A 17573-nucleotide genomic window follows, 5' to 3' on the forward strand; every position below is an offset into this window, starting at 1 on the left:
CTAATTTAAATTTAACCCTTTCATCGCCTCTGCGCTTGGATGAATTACTCGGTGAACGTCAACATTACCTATATTTATAAAAGTCAAGGGGGAAAGAAGTAATGCGGTTAAATAATGGCGACGATGAAGCGTGTGTAGCGACACTTAGCGCGTGCACACACCAAAACACTGCCGTGTTGGACAGAGAATTGACATTCTGTGAGCACGTGAGTAATCCCTGGCTCACGTGACGAATACTTTTAGTCATGGCCGACGACTACAGACGACAAGGTTTCGAGTTGGAGAGAAGGATATTTGAGTTAGACATCAAGTGTTCTAGTCTCAGAGCCGAGAAGCAAGGTATCGATAAGACGTTGTTACTTTTCTTTTGTCTCGTGGCCATTCTTTACACTTCGTATGTGCGGCTAAATTCTTTTTCAGTTTGTTAGCCAACTAGCATCTAGCTACCGTTATCAAACGTAGCCTGCAACCATAACAACAGCTGCTATCTGATGAAATGTTGCATACTGATAAATAATACTTATCCAACGGTTAACTAACAGGCGGTAACATTTTTATTTTGCAAAGTCATAGCTGCTGACCGATGGTCGCTTTTTGACCAGATGTTCGAGTTAATGGCTAGCCTAAGTTCGCTAACGTTAGCTAAAAATCATTATTGTTGACAAACGTTTAGCTGGCGATGAAACATGATTCTGCGTATTACTGAATATACCAGAATTGAGAGTTAAGCTAGTTGTCGAAGTAACTTAGCCACTGTTTTGTATGTGCCTTTATATTTGTCAACTACATTTCAAAATTATGAAATGTTCATAACTTACAGATTCACTGTCATGATTGTATATTATGTTGTTGCTTAGTCCCTTTGCCTTTGACACTGTAATGTTAAAAGTTGTTCTGTTTGACCGACAGTCGATTTGCTCTGCATAAGCATTGTGTATAAATACTTTGAAATGTATAACGTTGAAGGCCATTTCTTGAGTCTAGATCTGTAATATGTTAACATGTCGTTCTTCCACAGATGATGACTATTTACAGAATGCGTCTGCCATACTAGACAAGTTGAAAAGCTATTACCGGCAAGGAGGGGAGAGTAGCAACCTTTCCAAGGTGCTCCAGGATTACACACAGGTACTTCATTACGTCAAACCTCATGAAATGTCTAGAGCTTGAATTAATGATTATTTTAATTTGTGATTAATATGTGACTTTTTGTTCAATTAATCGTTTAGTTTTTAAAACATTTTGAAATAGTGTGAAGTGCTCATCTCAGTTCTCACTCAAGGTGATCATTAGATATCTTGGGACATCTTACCAACAGTCAAAAACATAAAGTATTCAGTCATGTATAATTATATGATCCAGGGGAAAACATCCTCAGATTTGAGAAGGTGTTACCAACAAATGCTTGCCAGTTTTGCTTGATAAATTACATAAGCTATTCATCAGTTACCAAATTTGCTGTGGGTTATTTTTTTTTTCAACAACCTGAGGTGCCCTCAGTTTACCTTTTTAGTTAAAAACCACATGCTTTACATTCACCATTAGGGATTACTTTTTGGAAACCAATACCACGGCTTGAAGAACATAGAAGTGAAATGTATATTCAGGCTGGAAAGCAAATTACTTAACTTGGTGGGTATAAAACCTTAAGGGATGATTAGATGAAGGAAAATTAATACCAATGGTGAGCTGGAGTCTGCGGTGAGTTGTAGAACTTTAACAGCTTTGGTTATACCCTGAGTGAAATGGCTCAGCGAGTTTTTTTTAGTATCAAGTTACCAGTAGTCAAGCAACTCATTGTCACTGAACACTCAAGTTGATTGAATGTTAGTATAGACGCTAGGATCTCAAACTTGCTTTTGAGAAGGGGTTTAATAAGCATTTTGGAGAAGAGGCTACAGCTTTAGCTACCTCTTCCTGGCAAATATCATTGTCATCCCTGATTTGATCTACCTTATTAATGAAGATCTTAAGAAGGCCATTTATTCATAAGAGGGAGGTAATTGTTTGTGATGACTCCAAGAGATTTTTGTGATTTTGAAAATGTTGCATAGTTTTCTTGCACATTATATTCAATTTTAGGTATATATTTGTTTTTCATCATTAAGGTGATCCTAGACATCACGTTTTATGAAGAGAATAAACTGGTGGACCAGGAGTTCCCTGAGGATTGTTCACCATTTAAAATCCAGCAGCTGCTGCAAGACCTAACCGAGCCAGAGGTTTTGGCGGGGAGGCTAGCACCAGCACAAGAAGTGTGTATACGTTTACCTCAAAACTATTTTGTGTGGTAATATGTCTCACTGTACTCCATGTAACACTATATTTGCTTGGCATGAAACAACAATGAGGGACAACATCACTAAGTGTCGTGTGATTTATAGTAAATACATCTCTGAGGGAAAAAGATGTTTAAGGGTACATTAAAAAAATAACTCATCATTTCTGTCTATTTTCCTTTTCGAGCTGATAATGAAGTAGTCCCAGTAAGATGCCTATTGCGCTTTAATTTTCTTGTTGGTTTATAATTTTGGGTGCACATTTACTTCTAGTCATGGTGTGACATCCTTATTCTTGTCTTTTTGTCCATGGTAGGTGCAGTCTGTGTTGGGCCTAGAGCTGTTGGAATGCCTCTATTGGAGACGTGGAGCTCTGCTGTACATGTACTGCCACACTCTTCATCAACGGAAACAGTGGATTAAGAAAAACAAGGACACATTCCTTAAGGTACCACACTTTGAAAAGATCCAAGTTGATTCAGTAAATTGTATTTGTGAGCAGAGATTTGGGCTTGACTGGATCTGCCAAACAAATGTACTTTGTTTTAGTGAAAACAGTGGTTTAGTATCCAAGTGTTACTGCTGGTATATGCAGATATTAGGACGCAGGCTCATCTATCTCTGCTGTTATTTTAATCCAGTGTATTCAGGAAGGGGTGCGCTACCTGATGCGAATGCTGCAGGTGAGAAACTCTGTGAAGCTCAACGATGGTGTTGTACTCCATGACACTGCTACAGCAAGCTTCCTATCTGAAGGTAAATATGTCATCTTCGAATAACAAAAACTGTTGTGCTGCTTTAGTCCATTTGGAGAAAATTTGACTATTTAATTATACTCACTACCTTCTTATGTTTTCGGCCAGGCATCTTTTCAGACACACACCTGCTGACAATGATGTACATCGGGGAAATGTGTTTCTGGGCAGTGAAGTACGAGGACTGCAGTGCTGACACTATGGATCGCAAAGAAGATCGCCTCCAGTTTCGGGACATTGGCACACAGATCCTCAACAAATATGTGCTTGCCTGTGAGGGCCCTCTGCAGGGCCAGGGCTGGAACACAGAGAATGCCAAGGAGATCCTTAGTATTTTACAGTGAACCAAGCTGCTCCTGTGTTGAAGTTGCCCTCAGGCACAGATCTAAGATCAGTATTCAAATGTGTGTCAACCCCAAATAAAAATGGAGCCCATCAGGTGGGGTGTAGTGTTGTGGAAGGTTAAGGGGAGGCACGGGGAGAAAGTATGTGAAGAAAAGAGTCTTTGGATCAGTGTCTACAGGCAACCTCATCCCATGCCAAATGGCCCAGGCCAAAGCAGGTGAACGAGAGGTTAGAAAGTATAAGATAGGTGGTGTAAAACTGGCGGGGGCTGCAGTGGAGGCTGTAGAATCATTTTTTGTCCCTGTCCTGCTGAAAAAGCAGTTATCATCCCGATTCCAGACTGTTGACTGGGGCACTTACTTTGCTCTGAGAATGTGTTATAATAACATTAATATGAATATAAGAAGGTTATTAATAAAATTGACCTTTTTTTTTGTTTCGTTTTTTAAGATTGTTACAAGTTTGAAGATAATCCAGCTGGAAATCAGAAATTGCACAGTAACATTTTATTTATTGTTTTGTTGCCATTTTGTTATGCTTTTAATATATTATAATTGCATATACATTATATATGTATGTGTGTATAAACATGTACACACTAAAGGCAAAGAAAGGTGATCAAAACCAGTTTGATGTATCCATGACCATTTAATGTTCAGATTTGTTCATAACAGCTTTGTAATGCACCACTTGTATTCCCATCTATTGCAAGTTCCATTTTTCTGCCACTTGAATAATCTTGATAGTATAACTATTGATAGAGAATGTGTGTTGTTTGGACAAAGATCATTTTTCTTTTTTTTAATGTCCTCGTTGACAATAAACGCGCGTTGTTTTAAGTAAAACGCGTTTATTTTTGCATTACGACTCAAACAGCTCCAGCCGCGGCTAGCTGTACTTTGATGTTGGACTACAATACCCACAATGCCCTGCCACCGCCAGCAACAAGGAAGTGTGACAATCAGGGAAACGTCAACGTTTGTTTTCTCTGGCCAGGTGGATATTTGATCATCCGTTCGCCTATTATCGCTGACGTCTGAAGTCATGGCAGGAAACAATCAGCAGCTCAACGAGTCTGTAGTGATCCGCAGCCTTAGGAGATTCAGAGATCGATATTTCCCAAATAGTTGGAAAGACGTCAAAGATGACTTGACTCCTGTTGTAAACACCGGACAAGAACCCGAGCCGGGATTTTTGGATACCTTACCGGTGAGAGGGGCGAATTCACGGGACGCTTTTCATCTAATGTCAAATAGTCTCATATTAGCATATTGAGTCAAACTGTGTATTCAGGGACAGAATCAGTGTTTCACTTTCAACTTCTGCTCACATACATATTCCAATATACACGTGTTAAACTTACACGACACATAAAATCGGCTTGTAAAATCTGATCTATTACACTACTCCCATTTCAAACAGCTACATTATTATATAATATGTCCAGATGAGAGTGGTAGATTGTTGGATATGCAAGGCCAGAAAATATGATGCTCTAATGTTTATTTTAAACCTACATTTGTCCCCTTTTGTGTATTTTATTGATAATGAAAGTTCCCTTCCTGTGTCCATCTCTTACCTGGTGTTGACCCTCTTCTGTTTTGTTTTTCTGTTGGCTTTTCAAAATAAAATACATTAAAAAATGAGGCTTGTGGGCACAGAATCAGTAAAACGCATCATCCAGCTTGTCATGTGGAAACCTGGTGTATCACCTGTTAAAACGGTCATCATTATCATCATATCCTCCATCATTAGGTGGACGTACAGTTCCTGATCATGACCTTTCTGTGTCCTGGTGATATCTGCCGCCTGGGAGCCACCAGTCGTTACTGGAGGGCCATGGTTAGAGATCCGTTACTATGGAGGTACTTCCTGCTCAGGGACATGCCATACTGGCCCTCCATTGATCACGTGACCATGCCCCAGCTGGAGTTGTTGGATGCACCACTAATCGATGAGCATGAGAGCCTGGAGGATAGAGAAGAAGGGGGAGACACAGTGATGGAATTGAAATTTGACTACATGTCAGAGTGGGTGTCTTTTTCTGTCGTCCCGTATCAGTTGGCAGCAATTTGTTGGAGATGTTTTCGACCAGTCTTTTTGTCTCAACAGATACCTGAAAGGTTGCCCGTCCTGCAGACAACAATGGCTTCCTTCACGGCCGGCATATGATGTTGTGACGTCCTTTCTTCAGTCTCTGGTGGCCTCATCTGAACCTCGTTACGCCATGTTTGGCCCTGGCATGGAGCAGCTGGATGTCTCTATAGTCAGAAGGCTCATGCACGCACCAGATGTGCTTCCTGTGTCTGGCACTCCGCACAGACAAATTAATGGTGAGATAGGCTTCCTTTTGGTCGTTTCTCAGCATTAATAACACAGTAGTACCCCTAAATCAATTTTAAAGTCCAGCTTCCTGTCAAGCTGTCGCTAGAATCAGATGGTTGTATGCCTAAAACTGTGATGCTCACATAACACAAATATTGTATTAATGCATTTCAATGAAACATAGACTCAACCAGGAGACAAATTATTGAAAGAAAATCACATCATCTTATTTGTTGCAGATTTATTTATGCACCACTAGGTGACACTACCAGCCCACAATTGTTATTTCACTGGTAAACGTCAGCCAAGATGTCTGAAGAATGTAACCCATGTTTACTGTTTTTTTGTTTTTTTCTAGGTGTCGGCTCAGGGATCAGTTACATGTTCAACAACCAGCTCAAATTTAATATCCTGACTCTGTACTCAACCAACAGGTATGCACTTTGAAGTTACCCTGTAAGTTGCGACTGTTTGTCTTTTTCTGAGTATTAATGTGAATACGTCACCAAAGTCTTTGTGTTTGTGTGTGAAGGGCAGAGAGGGAAAGAGCCAGAGTTCAGCAGCAGAGCATCAGTAATAAACTTTTTACCTGTGAGGGAACAGATGACTCAGGCTCCCCAATCTACAGCCCTGCTCCTCAGGTCCGGCAAGTGTGCCAGGTGGTGGATGGTTTCATCTATGTAGCCAATGCAGAGCCTGGGAGAGGTAACATAAGAGGACATTTCTATTTCTTCTTCTGCTGCTGCTTCTCTGCTATCACCATGCCACGTCATGCACATTGGTTGTTGTAATATAAAACATCTGCACAGATCATTTGCATGAAAAAACATGTCTTCAGGAGGTGAGGGGGAGTCTGAGGTGGCTCAGATTCAGGCTGTGCTGAATTCTGCGGGGGGGTCAGCATCCCGGCCTCTGCTGGTGCTTTCCTGTGTCTCCAGAGAAGAACCAGAAGCAGTCAGGACAAGCTGCACTGCTAGCAGCAGAAACACAGCCAGGTGTCGGACTCCCTGTGTTGACGTAGCAAAGAGACTCCGCCTACCCCAACTGGCTAACCCCTGGATGGTAACTGTCTGACATTTGACCAACCGAAAGGCTTCCACTGCATCCATATCCATCCAGTGTCAGTTTGAGGAGACTTTCCACCCGTGTTTGTGTTTCTCTTTCTTATTCAGGTGCAGGATACAGTAGCAGAATCCCTATCAGGTCTTCTGGATGGCGTTGCCTGGCTGCTGAGATGTTCTGGAGTCAAAGTCTAAGGTAGCTAGTGACCTAACCTCTGATGCTGCCAGATGAATTAAAACCACAGACCTCACTGCTGCATCATCCTTACGCTGAGACGTGCTACTGTATGCTGTTTACCATATGTGCACTGGATGTCTCAGGAGAGGATCACTGCATGTGGAATTTAATGAATTGCATTAGGAGCAGGGAGAGCTAACAGAGACCCTGTTCGTACCTACAGAAAGAGCCATATGAAGGAGTTACACCACAGAAGAATGTATAATTTCTATGATAATACTTTATGTAAGGGATAATGCCCGACGAGGTGTCCATTATCAGAAATGAATGGACGACGCAGTGGCGTGAACCGTCCGACGCGAAGTGAGATGATTGCTTAACGTTATGTTACGTGATACAAAGTATCATGTCAGAGGGCAAGTGCGCCTCTTACCCCTGGTGTGTGTCCAGAGGATGATGCGAAATTTTGTTTCAAAGAATCAAAGTCCACAGATAGTTTCCTAAATCGTTTTTATTGCAAGAAATATCATCCACCATTCACTCTGATCATTAAATGTGTATCAAGCAAGTAAGTCTATCCTAAATCGTTTTTATAAATATTATCCACCACAAATTTTCCGAGTTTCTGTTGCCACGGTTACCAACTAGCGTTTGAGCCAGTGCAATAATTTAGAACAATCAGGCTATTTGACTGGAACGTTTTTTATAGGTGTCCTATAACACTTTTTAACGGACACCCTGCAGCCAATCAGAGTCGAGTATTCTCCCAGACCATGGTATAAATGTTGATAAAAGGTCATTTGTGTGTCGCGTCGACACGGATTTATACTTGGTGAGCTGCTAACTAATCAGGTGGCCCACTGTTTGATTAAAAACGGGATGGAGATTGTAAGTCTTTTCACGTCTTTTGATTTATTAAATGCTCATAATGTCATTATGTAAACAAAACAAAAAAAACAGACTCAAACTACTTTAAGTTGTATTGAAAGTTGTTTTTGTGGAATTTATTCATTTTATTCCCCAAGAACACTGCCTGTTCTGCCTCCTGATCCCAAATTTTTACAGTCACGCATGTGTGCCAACAGCCCTCCAGCAAAAAGTCAACTTGTATAACTTTTTACAAAGGTATGATTTTTATACAAGCATTTACGTTTATTTACTCTGTTTAATTTTTTTATGGTTAAGCAATTAAGAAATGTTTCCTTTTCATAAATGCTGAACACTTAAAAAACACTTAAATGTTTACATCTTTTATTTGTTGCACAGTGACGTTGTTCCACAAATGCTTTCAGAACCGCAGATTTTTCTTGAGTCACTTTGTTTTGACCACACTGATTACTCACCATTAAATGTTCATTAAATAACCAGAAAATGAGCTGAATAATTACTGTGATGAACTATTCTTTGTATATGAGTCAACTTTTCTGTCTCGTCTTTTTCCATCTTTCATTTCTTTTTCATTCTTTCTATCTCATGCACATATTCTCGTGTTTCAAATATTGTGCACAGCAGAAGGTATTTCCTCTCTGCTCTGTTAAGTAATGTGCCACAGTCTTGCCCTGTGGTTCCTTTCCTCTTACGTCAACCTTGGAATGAAAAGTCAAAACCACATCTGCATGACAGCAAGCGTGGAAAATATCCAGTTTTGACCACCAGGGGGTGCTACTAGCAGCTGTGTGATTCAGTGCTGCCTTAATGAAAGCTCTGCCTTTGATTTTGTTCTTTTATTTGAAATTTTATAGACGTTGAAGCTAGCTAACATGTTTACCAAATAGGAAAATCCTGACAAACTAAGTAAACATTTTCTATAAGAACCCCTACAACAAAAAAGGAGAAGCAAATCCCAGTAATGCAAAATAATGCTCCAAAAAGACACAACTTGGCTCTTTAGAAAGCCTGAAAATCAGTCCCTCTCTCAATAACATCAGCACATAGCATGTTATTCTGAAACTGAATTGAATTGCAGCACTTAAGTGATCAGGTAAATGTGCTTCAAATGTGCTTGTCCACCGAAAATTGCCACCTGTTTGATATTCAGTGTCCCTGGAGACAGTGTTCACATGCCCTGATGGTGTGAGGATGACAAGATAATGTGCCTTGCGGATGTGCTTTTGTTCTAGTCCCCTAGGTAACCACAAATCTTTGGTAAAAGTACGTTCCTTCAACAGCCCTTCGATTAAAAGGTTCCTTAGTCTCAACAATCACTTTCATACACATAGAGGTTTAGAATAGGACCATGATTGGTGCAATTTAGGTGCATTAAGCTGAGCTGAATACTAGTGAAGCTGAAAATAATTCTTCTCTTCTGCTGAAATTTCAAGAGAAATGATGGAGCAGTCGGCCTCTGTGTGTGTCTTATGTGTGTGTTTCTGACAGAGAGAGATGGACAGAATCTGACTTTTCATCTCAACACACCTCTCTGTTCTCTGTAAATAGGATGTCACCTTCCTTATGGACACAGAATGCAAGTCTCCATAACGTAAGGGTTTGGGTTAGGCAAGTAGTGGTTATGATTAGGGTAAGTCTCAAGGAAATGAATGTAATGTCCTCCTAACTGATGGAAACAAGACAGTGTGAGTGTGTGCAGATCCATGTGAGCATGTGTGTATACATGCTCATGCTCATACAGACTGTCCAACAATGATGGTGGACCACATTAAAAAAATATATATGTGTGTGTGTGTGTGTGTGTGTGTGTGTGTGTGTGTGTGTGTGTGTGTGTGTATATATATATATAAAAACACAAAAACCACGGAAGCCCATTGTTAGGGCAGGTATGCAAGGGATAACACTGCTTAATCCTTTGTTATTACTCTGTGATCCTGATGGAGCCAGAGGAGGTAGAGACTGGACAAGGACTGGCGCTGTCAGTGTAGATGAATATGTAAGGTTGTGATTACAGTCTGAATCAATGACAATGTGAATGAGATGAACCACTTTTATGTGAATGCAGGCTAAAGAAAACGAACTGCATTTACGAAGCAACTGTGGATTTGAAGCCAGGATGTGTTGGGTCCACGGCTGGAGCTTGCTTGAATAGGATATTTTCAAGGTCTGAGCATTTAGACTGTGAGCCATTAGCACATGTCCCTACATAATGGTGGCTGGGGGTTGGTGGGGGAGGTTCCTGGGTCTTGTTTTGGATGGGTGAATGAGGACCAGGCCAGCTGCCTCTTGTCTTCCACAATCAAAAGGGGCGTCTGGGATATGATGTCATGAGGAAGAAACCCCTATTTACTGACCCAAGACAGTTTACAGATGCAACAAGTCTGCAACATTATGAAGACAGTTGAAGCACACCATGCATGAAAAATATGTGTGGAGTCACCAGGATACACAGGGTATGTACTATGTGTATAAAAAGGAAAAAAGTCAGGGACAGATGAAAAAGCTCTTCTCATGTGCCTTACAATTGCTCCGATTTAAATATGTGACCTTATCATAAGTTAAAAGCACTCTCCAACACCTTATTATTAGCAATTCTGTATTCAAAGTGTCAGTTTTAAGCCCGGTGTGAGCTGTGCCTGCGTGTGTGAAACAGAGTTTATTGCAGATCGGTTTAGAGCCTTCTTTCTGCAGCCTGAAGCAATAGAGAAAATGGTCAGCTGTGTTTCACAGCTAGCCTGTTTACAAATGTAATGTGAAGAATGTTTTGCTGGAGGCATTTCCTATATATTCCTGCAGGTTTCCCCTGCTCAATGAAACTTAAGTTTTCTTGCTACTGAGATGTATAATATCTCATTTTATGCCAGCAATGACCTTATTTAACTTGGTCTACAGCTTTTCAGCATTTCTAAGTCAAATATTGAATTTGGAGAACCATATTTACCAGGTACTATAAAAATAGAATAAGTGATTCTTTTTACTAGGATTTGCATAGACATTAAGATGAGCTTTCAGCTGAGTACATATTATTGAAAGCATTATTTCTGTGCACCTACGTGAAATAGGTGGGGTGGACTCACTCAAAGCAACATCTGTACCATCTAAATCTATAATTCTGCAATGACAAGCACCACAGCCCTGCTTATAATATAACATTTTGGCTGTAAATGTATCTGTGCTTTGCATGCAGATTCAGAGTTAAGTATGAGGAAACCACTATTAATCTAATGAAGATTTGCTGCTGTGTCAATAATTTTTTGACATGAAAAATGAACTTGGCCGTAGACGCTGCTCACTGGGTTAAATACCGTAATCACAGCAACCAACACTGTCTTTCTCAGACATCTTTTTGCATGACCATCTCCATCATTCACTGTCCCTCTTATTCACCTTTGTCTCATCCCACTTTTCTCATTCTATCCTCCTTTCATTAGAGCTAAGTCCCTGATTTGTATTCTACAATAACAGCCAAGATTAAAGTAGGCACTGAAAAAAAACATCATTTGCATGATGCATTCACTGATTAGGCTAAGCGTCCCTCTTAATTGTGTTGTTTGGCACATGGTGGGGCTCTCATGCTGATACTCTGTGGATCTTGCTCATCCCTTGCAATCTCACCAATTCACTTCAATTTCCTCCACACTTCACTGCGTCCGCCCCACCTACCTCCTGCTGTCATATATATGGCAGTATAGGGACTTGTAATACTGGATTAGGGTTCAGAAGTGTTAATAGTGAATTATTTGTGACTTTCGGTCTATCAACAATTCCATGATAGAGAAGCTATAAAACCAGGAGCAGAGTGATCTGTCCTTATATACTGCTGCTGTTATTATTTCTATGCATGTGTGTGTGTGTGCGTGTGTTCACCCTGTAGCCTTCTGTTCTCTCCTATCTTAATGTAATAGACACCAGGGTGCTGACCTAGCTGTGAAAAGCCACACTAGAGACGTGGAACTGCACTAAATGCATTACAGGTGACTTGAAGGGGATGACACAAAGGGCACTCTTTCATTATGTGGAAAATAAAAACAGACAGCCAAACTCAAATAGATCTTACTTGGCTATTGAAAAGCATGCTATTGCAGAAAACCAATTATGAGAATGAGGCTGTGACTTAATGTTGCCTGAAACTACTATGCTCTGCTCGGCAGCCCAGAAATTGAAAACCAAACAATCTCATGACACAACCATTTAAAATGCTATTTTCTCAGTAATTTTGTGATGAAAATAAAATACAAAATTTGTAAATGTAAAAAAAGTCCAGTTATATATTTTGATCTTGCTAACAACTATCGCCTGTGTGACTACAGCCCGATGCAGCATATTCCTCTGTTCCATAGAGCTCCATTGCTGTCCAAAACCTATTGAAAATATATAAAAGAGTAACCCATTATCATTAAAATATATACATATTTAAACAAAATATATAAAAGGGCAACCCATTCTGTGTTTCCACTGCATGTGTGCATTTTAAAAGCTAGTAGTGTCAAGCTTGAGGATAACGTCTTCTGTAATGATAAATGTCAGTAATGAAAAGCAACAACACTTTGATGGCTGCTGTAACAACTGACACCAGAGTGTTCACCAAACATCCCACAGAGGGAGTAGCTGCGGAGGGGAGCCAGCTCCAGCCCTCCAGTGCAGGCCAAGTGGCATCAGTCTGTGAACTGGATGCATTGTTCTGTTGTCACATTCGATACAGCATAAGTCCGCATGATCAGTCAGAGCAGACAATCACAGGAATGAGTATTCCATAACAAAGGAACTAATTCAATGCACGCCCCCACTCTCCTCCAATCAGAGCTCTCTGTCCTGTAGCTGACTGCTTCATGGACATGCTCAGGGGTCATTTCATACATACAAATGCTTGTCAGTGTTTTTTTCTGTGTGGTAATTAATGTGACATAGTGCCCCACGTCTGCTGAACTGCCAACAAACGGGAGGAACCCTAATATTGCTTGAATTTACCTTTTGTTTTATGGAATAAGTGTGCATATTGAAAGATGGTACAAAAAACTTGCAAACCTGATTAAATATATTTCAGTTACAGCCTTTTCATCTGGGCTGCAAGTCATAATTTACAGCGAGCAGACTTGGTGTCTCACTGAGTGTTTTTATGTTCACTGCAACTGGAGGACTCGGAAAAGCCAAGCCATAACTTGTGGACCTTGTAAACCAGAACGGGACAGGATATAAAAATACAGGGATAGCTCCGCTCAGTATAGACAGGCCAATTCCATTTCTTGCCCCTTGCATCACAAATTATGTCAACGTGTTGCCAGAGAGAGAAAAAAAAGCACTAGATCAAGAAAAAACGGACCGCCAGGCCTCATTTCTGCCAGTACGTTTGTCTGTCAGTCTCTGTGTGTCTCTCCTACTGAAGGTGATCATGTTGAATAATATAGGTTCTAGTTTGCTCATTTTTTTAATCTATCCTACCATCAACTCATACTGTGAGCTGGTGTGTACTGAAGGCTACAGGCCGTTAAGATGGTTTTTATTGTAGAACACATGGGTTAGCTCATTTTTACAGGCTGACATAACATGCTCTGACTTCACCATCTGTAATAGAGCAGCATGGATTCATGCAATTGATACTTCTGCCGCTTTAGCTTTAATAATGCAATTGCTGTTGCTCACACTTATGGATATTTGCCTTGGGATGATCACTGGAAGGCAAATCCTGAAAAGAAAAACGATCACAGGGTCCACGCAGGCAGACACATACGTGCAATGTGTGCGCAGAAAAAAACAGAGATCCGCACATTGTAACAAACGGTCCCAGCAATTTTAATTGAGCAACGTTTCGATCTAACAGACACTGTTAGATGTGAACATCTAACAGACACAGCAATTGGCAGTGTGCGTATCTTTAGTCTGACTCTTGCCTTTAATTTGCTTGAACGCCTGTAGAAGTTTTTGGAGGCGCGTGCACACCAACTCCGAAAAACCTGCAAGCCGGCAGCAGAAGATGGGTACATGGGTGTGTTTTTCTCTCACGTGTCTGGGTGGGCCGTCTAATTGTTGGCTCTTTGGTCGGGGGTGTATATCCACTGACAGCTGTAATTCTGGGCGAGCCTCTCGTGGCGTCACTCCTCCAGTGGACCCTCCACGTGAGCGCACACAGGCCATAGCATTCAGACAGACGCTGCCGTTCGTAACAACAAGCTGCTTATAGCTCCCAACATCAGCTGGGGGGCGGGGGGGGTCTGTGGGGGCTGCAATCCACCCTGCTGCAGGGTGAAACCTCTTACCTATTAATAGAGTCTGTAATAAATGTCATTTTTAGCAGTTTCTGTTCGAATGCGTGTAGATGCATTTTCTGCTGCTGTAGTTCAAGTGTGAAAAACATGGCGTCCAGCGGCTACTGCGTTTTTCTCCAGATCACAGCAGGTTAACAAGTCATCTAACCTGTGTTCCATGATATTTTGGTCTCTTTATTCGGTGATGTCACACTAATATATCTTTTTAAGATCACCCAAAGCCCTTCTGTTCTGTTTATTTTTTCACTTTCATTTTGCAATCCTCATCTATCATCTGATCACACACAGTTTTATCCCTATTATGGTGTTGATGACATCTTGATGAGAGATTCTTACCTGCTCTGCAATCCACGAAAGTTATATGTACTGACGGCCTTTCCTCCCTCTTGACAGGCATCTGCAGAAAGCATGTAGCCTATCTGTGCCATGTGCCGTCGAATTGAAGTGATGTTGTGCACAATTACGCACGGCGGATGCGCTGGTTAAATTTTGTGCAACAAGCATCAGATCGTTGCAGATCCTTCAGTTTCACAGTAGTGCAACAAAACAGAGTTATTTATAAAATGGATCCTCGTGATGGCAGATGAGCATTTCTGAAGACCCATCATCTGCTCCCGGCAGTGTAGTTGAGCCATTATATCCCAGACATGTTGAAAAGTTTCCTCTGAAGAAAACTCTCCACGTGATATCCAAACTGTCAGTGCGCCACGTCGGGGAGAGAGCTATGTTTAAAGGTGGTGAAAGAAGTGAATGCTATTGGCCATGCTTGTCACAGCCTCTACCACACCCAGCTTTACTATGATTAAGTATTCTTTCGGATCTCACACGGTATCCAAGTGCGCAACAGGTGCGCCAGCTTATCCTGGCCACAAAACGAGTTTTGCACGCTCCAGACGTACTGTGCAGGGCGCACTTTACGGTGATCTGCACCGCGCCAAGATTCGGGAAAATAGAGCTCTTGATGTCACCTTGTGCACACACGGCAGCAACTAACCCACCATCAACCTGTGGAGGTAAGGATAAGATAAGACAAGATAGGACTTTACTGATCCCACACCTGGGAAATTTAGTCGTTACAGCAAGCAGGTTACAAAAAAGCAACCATAGTGGCATAAAGAGGTCATAATAAAAAATATAGAAGTATACAAGATACAGAATAGAAAAAAACAACCACGTCTATGTACATTTGTACAGATTATTAAAAATAGTAAATGCCAAAGAATCCTACTATCAAAAAAAAAAACAAAACTACCAGACTAAAAACTACCATAAAAAAGTACTGTTGCTGGTAGTCGTATTGAGAAAAACTAACTACTGACATGACATGTATTGTATTGCAGTTGAGAATACTATTGCACCTGAGAAAAATACTATTTCACTTGGGAAATACTGGGTCTATTTATATGCACAATATATACAGTTTAGAAAAATACAGTTGCCAATATGGATGATAAATAGTGTTATTGCACAGTTGAGAGAAATATACAAATTAGAAATTTAGAAATTGCACCAGGTGAAATGGATACATGTGAGCAGACATTAGCATTAGCCTTGAACAGTAGTGCAAAATCAAAAACAGGTTTATGATGTAGAATTGAGAACGACAGCATCAACACAGTGCTACATTACATGATGCTGGAGTTAAAAAGTCTGACAGATGTTGGGATGAAGGACCTGTAGTAGCCTTCTTTCTTACAGGCTGGATGCAGCAGTCTGTTAATGAAGGAGCCGCTTAAGCCCCCCACCGTCTTGTGCAAGGCATGGGATGGATTGTCCATTATCAGCGTCAGCTTGGCTAACATCCTCCTCTCACCCACTTCCTCGATGGTGTCCAGAGGGCAGTCCAGGACAGAGCCAGCTCTCCTGACCGGTTTGTTTAGTCTTTTCCTGTCCCTCTCAGAGCTTCCACAACCCCAGCAGACCACTGCATAGAAAACTGCAGATGCCACCACACAATCATAAAATCTTTTTAACAGTGTCATACATACTCCAAAGGACTTCAGTCTGCTGAACAGGTGCAGACAACATTGGCCCCTCCTGTACAGGGCTGTTTGCTGTTAAGGTGAACACCTAGGTATTTGTAATCCCCCACAATCTCAATGTCCGAGCCCTGGATGTTCACTGCTGTAGTCTGTGGTACATTCCTTCAGAAATCAATTGCCATTTCCTTCATCTCACTGCGGTTTTTGTGCAGGTGGTTTAGTCCACACCAGTCAACAAAGTTGGTTACAACCTCCCTGTATTCAAATTCTTTCCCCTATGATCCATCCAACGATGGCTGTATCATTGGAGAACTTCTGAATGTGACAGCTGTTGATGTTGTGTCTGAAGTCTGATGTGTAGAGGGTGAAGAGGAAGGGGGAGAGCACTGTACCCTGTGGAGCCCCCCTGTGCTGCAAACTACCACATTGGACACGCAGTCGCGAAGCCTCACATACTGTGCTCTGTTGGTGAGGTAGTCTATGGACCACGCAGCCAGGTGGTACTCTATGCCGGCTCCTTCCAGGTTCCCCCGAGCAGTGATGGTTGGATCGTGTTGAAAAGCACAGGAGAAGTTGAAGAACATGACCCTCACCGTGCTTCCAGTATGCTCCAGATGGGAAGAGATCGATGGAGCAGGTAGATGACCGCGTCCTCCACGCTGATGTTTTGACGATATGCTCACTGCCCACAAGGTGACGGAGGTGGTTCAGTATAATCTTCTCCAAGGTCTTCATCATCAGGCGGTAGGTCAAGGCTACTGGCCTGAAGTGGTTGGGCTCCCTGGGATGCGTGGTCTTTGGGACCGTAACCACACAGGACGTTTTCCAAAGGGCTGGAACTCTCTCCAGACTGAGGCTCATGTTGAAGATGTATGGCAGGACCCCACAGAGCTGATCTGAGCAGTCTGGGGCTGATGCCATCCGGGCCAGCCGGGTGACATGGGGGGAGGTGAATGTAGTCTGTGAAGTGGAGTCGAGCTAGGAGATATGGATAAGGAGACAAAAAAAAAAGACACTCTGTGCAGAGAAAGCACTGACACACGCTGAGGACAGACAGGTGGGACAGACAAGACAGACATCAACAGCATCTGAAACATCATTAATAACAAGTGGAATAAAACACTACACAGCCTGTTGAGCCTGTATGTTTAAGATTTTTTTTTTTAATCCCGTTTTGCATTTTTGACCAGCAGCTGAGCTTCCTGCAGGTTTAAATATGCTCCATCATATGGATCATACTGTTTATCCCGTTCTGTTATTTCCACGCCAAGTTTATTAGAAACACTAATACGCACGTGCACGTAAGTGGTCGCGCGCGCGCACGCACGTATACCCAGGACAGCCCCTCCTACGTTCTCGCGCGCAAGGCTCTCGGAGGATTTGATTTGCATATAGAAAACGATAGTAAAACAAACGCTCGTGGTGTGCTGTGAAACGTACTGTGCGCAGGTTACATGTAAAGTTGGCATATCGAACCTTTTAGCTACAGACTGAAAT

At 41.7% G+C, this 17573-nt stretch overlaps 2 protein-coding genes across 2 annotated transcripts; both read left to right on the forward strand.

Annotated features, from left to right (window-relative positions):
- Positions 1-13: 13 nt before the first annotated feature.
- Positions 14-4224, forward strand: rimoc1 (rab7a interacting mon1-ccz1 complex subunit 1). The gene is made up of 6 exons (XM_070964157.1): positions 14-339; positions 1019-1128; positions 2109-2255; positions 2596-2727; positions 2921-3035; positions 3143-4224. The coding sequence occupies exons 1-6, from the start codon at positions 246-248 to the stop codon at positions 3376-3378; spliced, it is 834 nt and encodes a 277-aa protein (XP_070820258.1). The 5' UTR covers positions 14-245; the 3' UTR covers positions 3379-4224.
- A 54-nt stretch (positions 4225-4278) lies between these two features.
- fbxo4 (F-box protein 4) lies at positions 4279-8322 on the forward strand. Its single transcript, XM_070964155.1, has 7 exons — positions 4279-4588; positions 5135-5409; positions 5492-5712; positions 6063-6138; positions 6237-6409; positions 6543-6766; positions 6877-8322. The coding sequence occupies exons 1-7, from the start codon at positions 4424-4426 to the stop codon at positions 6958-6960; spliced, it is 1218 nt and encodes a 405-aa protein (XP_070820256.1). The 5' UTR covers positions 4279-4423; the 3' UTR covers positions 6961-8322.
- The last annotated feature ends 9251 nt before the right edge of the window (positions 8323-17573 follow it).

The sequence above is a fragment of the Chaetodon trifascialis genome, chromosome 6 (genome assembly GCF_039877785.1).
Source record: "Chaetodon trifascialis isolate fChaTrf1 chromosome 6, fChaTrf1.hap1, whole genome shotgun sequence".
Lineage (NCBI taxonomy): Eukaryota > Metazoa > Chordata > Actinopteri > Chaetodontiformes > Chaetodontidae > Chaetodon > Chaetodon trifascialis.

What these genes read in the sequence shown, in the direction of transcription:
- rimoc1 (XM_070964157.1), top strand. Translation starts at nt 246, where the DNA reads ATGGCCGACGACTACAGACGACAAGGTTTCGAGTTGGAGAGAAGGATA. An exon ending in GGCTAGCACCAGCACAAGAA is followed by an intron (nt 2,256 to 2,595) that starts GTGTGTATACGT and finishes TGTCCATGGTAG; the next exon opens with GTGCAGTCTGTGTTGGGCCT. An exon ending in ACAAGGACACATTCCTTAAG is followed by an intron (nt 2,728 to 2,920) that starts GTACCACACTTT and finishes ATTTTAATCCAG; the next exon opens with TGTATTCAGGAAGGGGTGCG.
- fbxo4 (XM_070964155.1), top strand. Translation starts at nt 4,424, where the DNA reads ATGGCAGGAAACAATCAGCAGCTCAACGAGTCTGTAGTGATCCGCAGC. An exon ending in AAATTTGACTACATGTCAGA is followed by an intron (nt 5,410 to 5,491) that starts GTGGGTGTCTTT and finishes TTGTCTCAACAG; the next exon opens with ATACCTGAAAGGTTGCCCGT. An exon ending in AACTGGCTAACCCCTGGATG is followed by an intron (nt 6,767 to 6,876) that starts GTAACTGTCTGA and finishes TTTCTTATTCAG; the next exon opens with GTGCAGGATACAGTAGCAGA.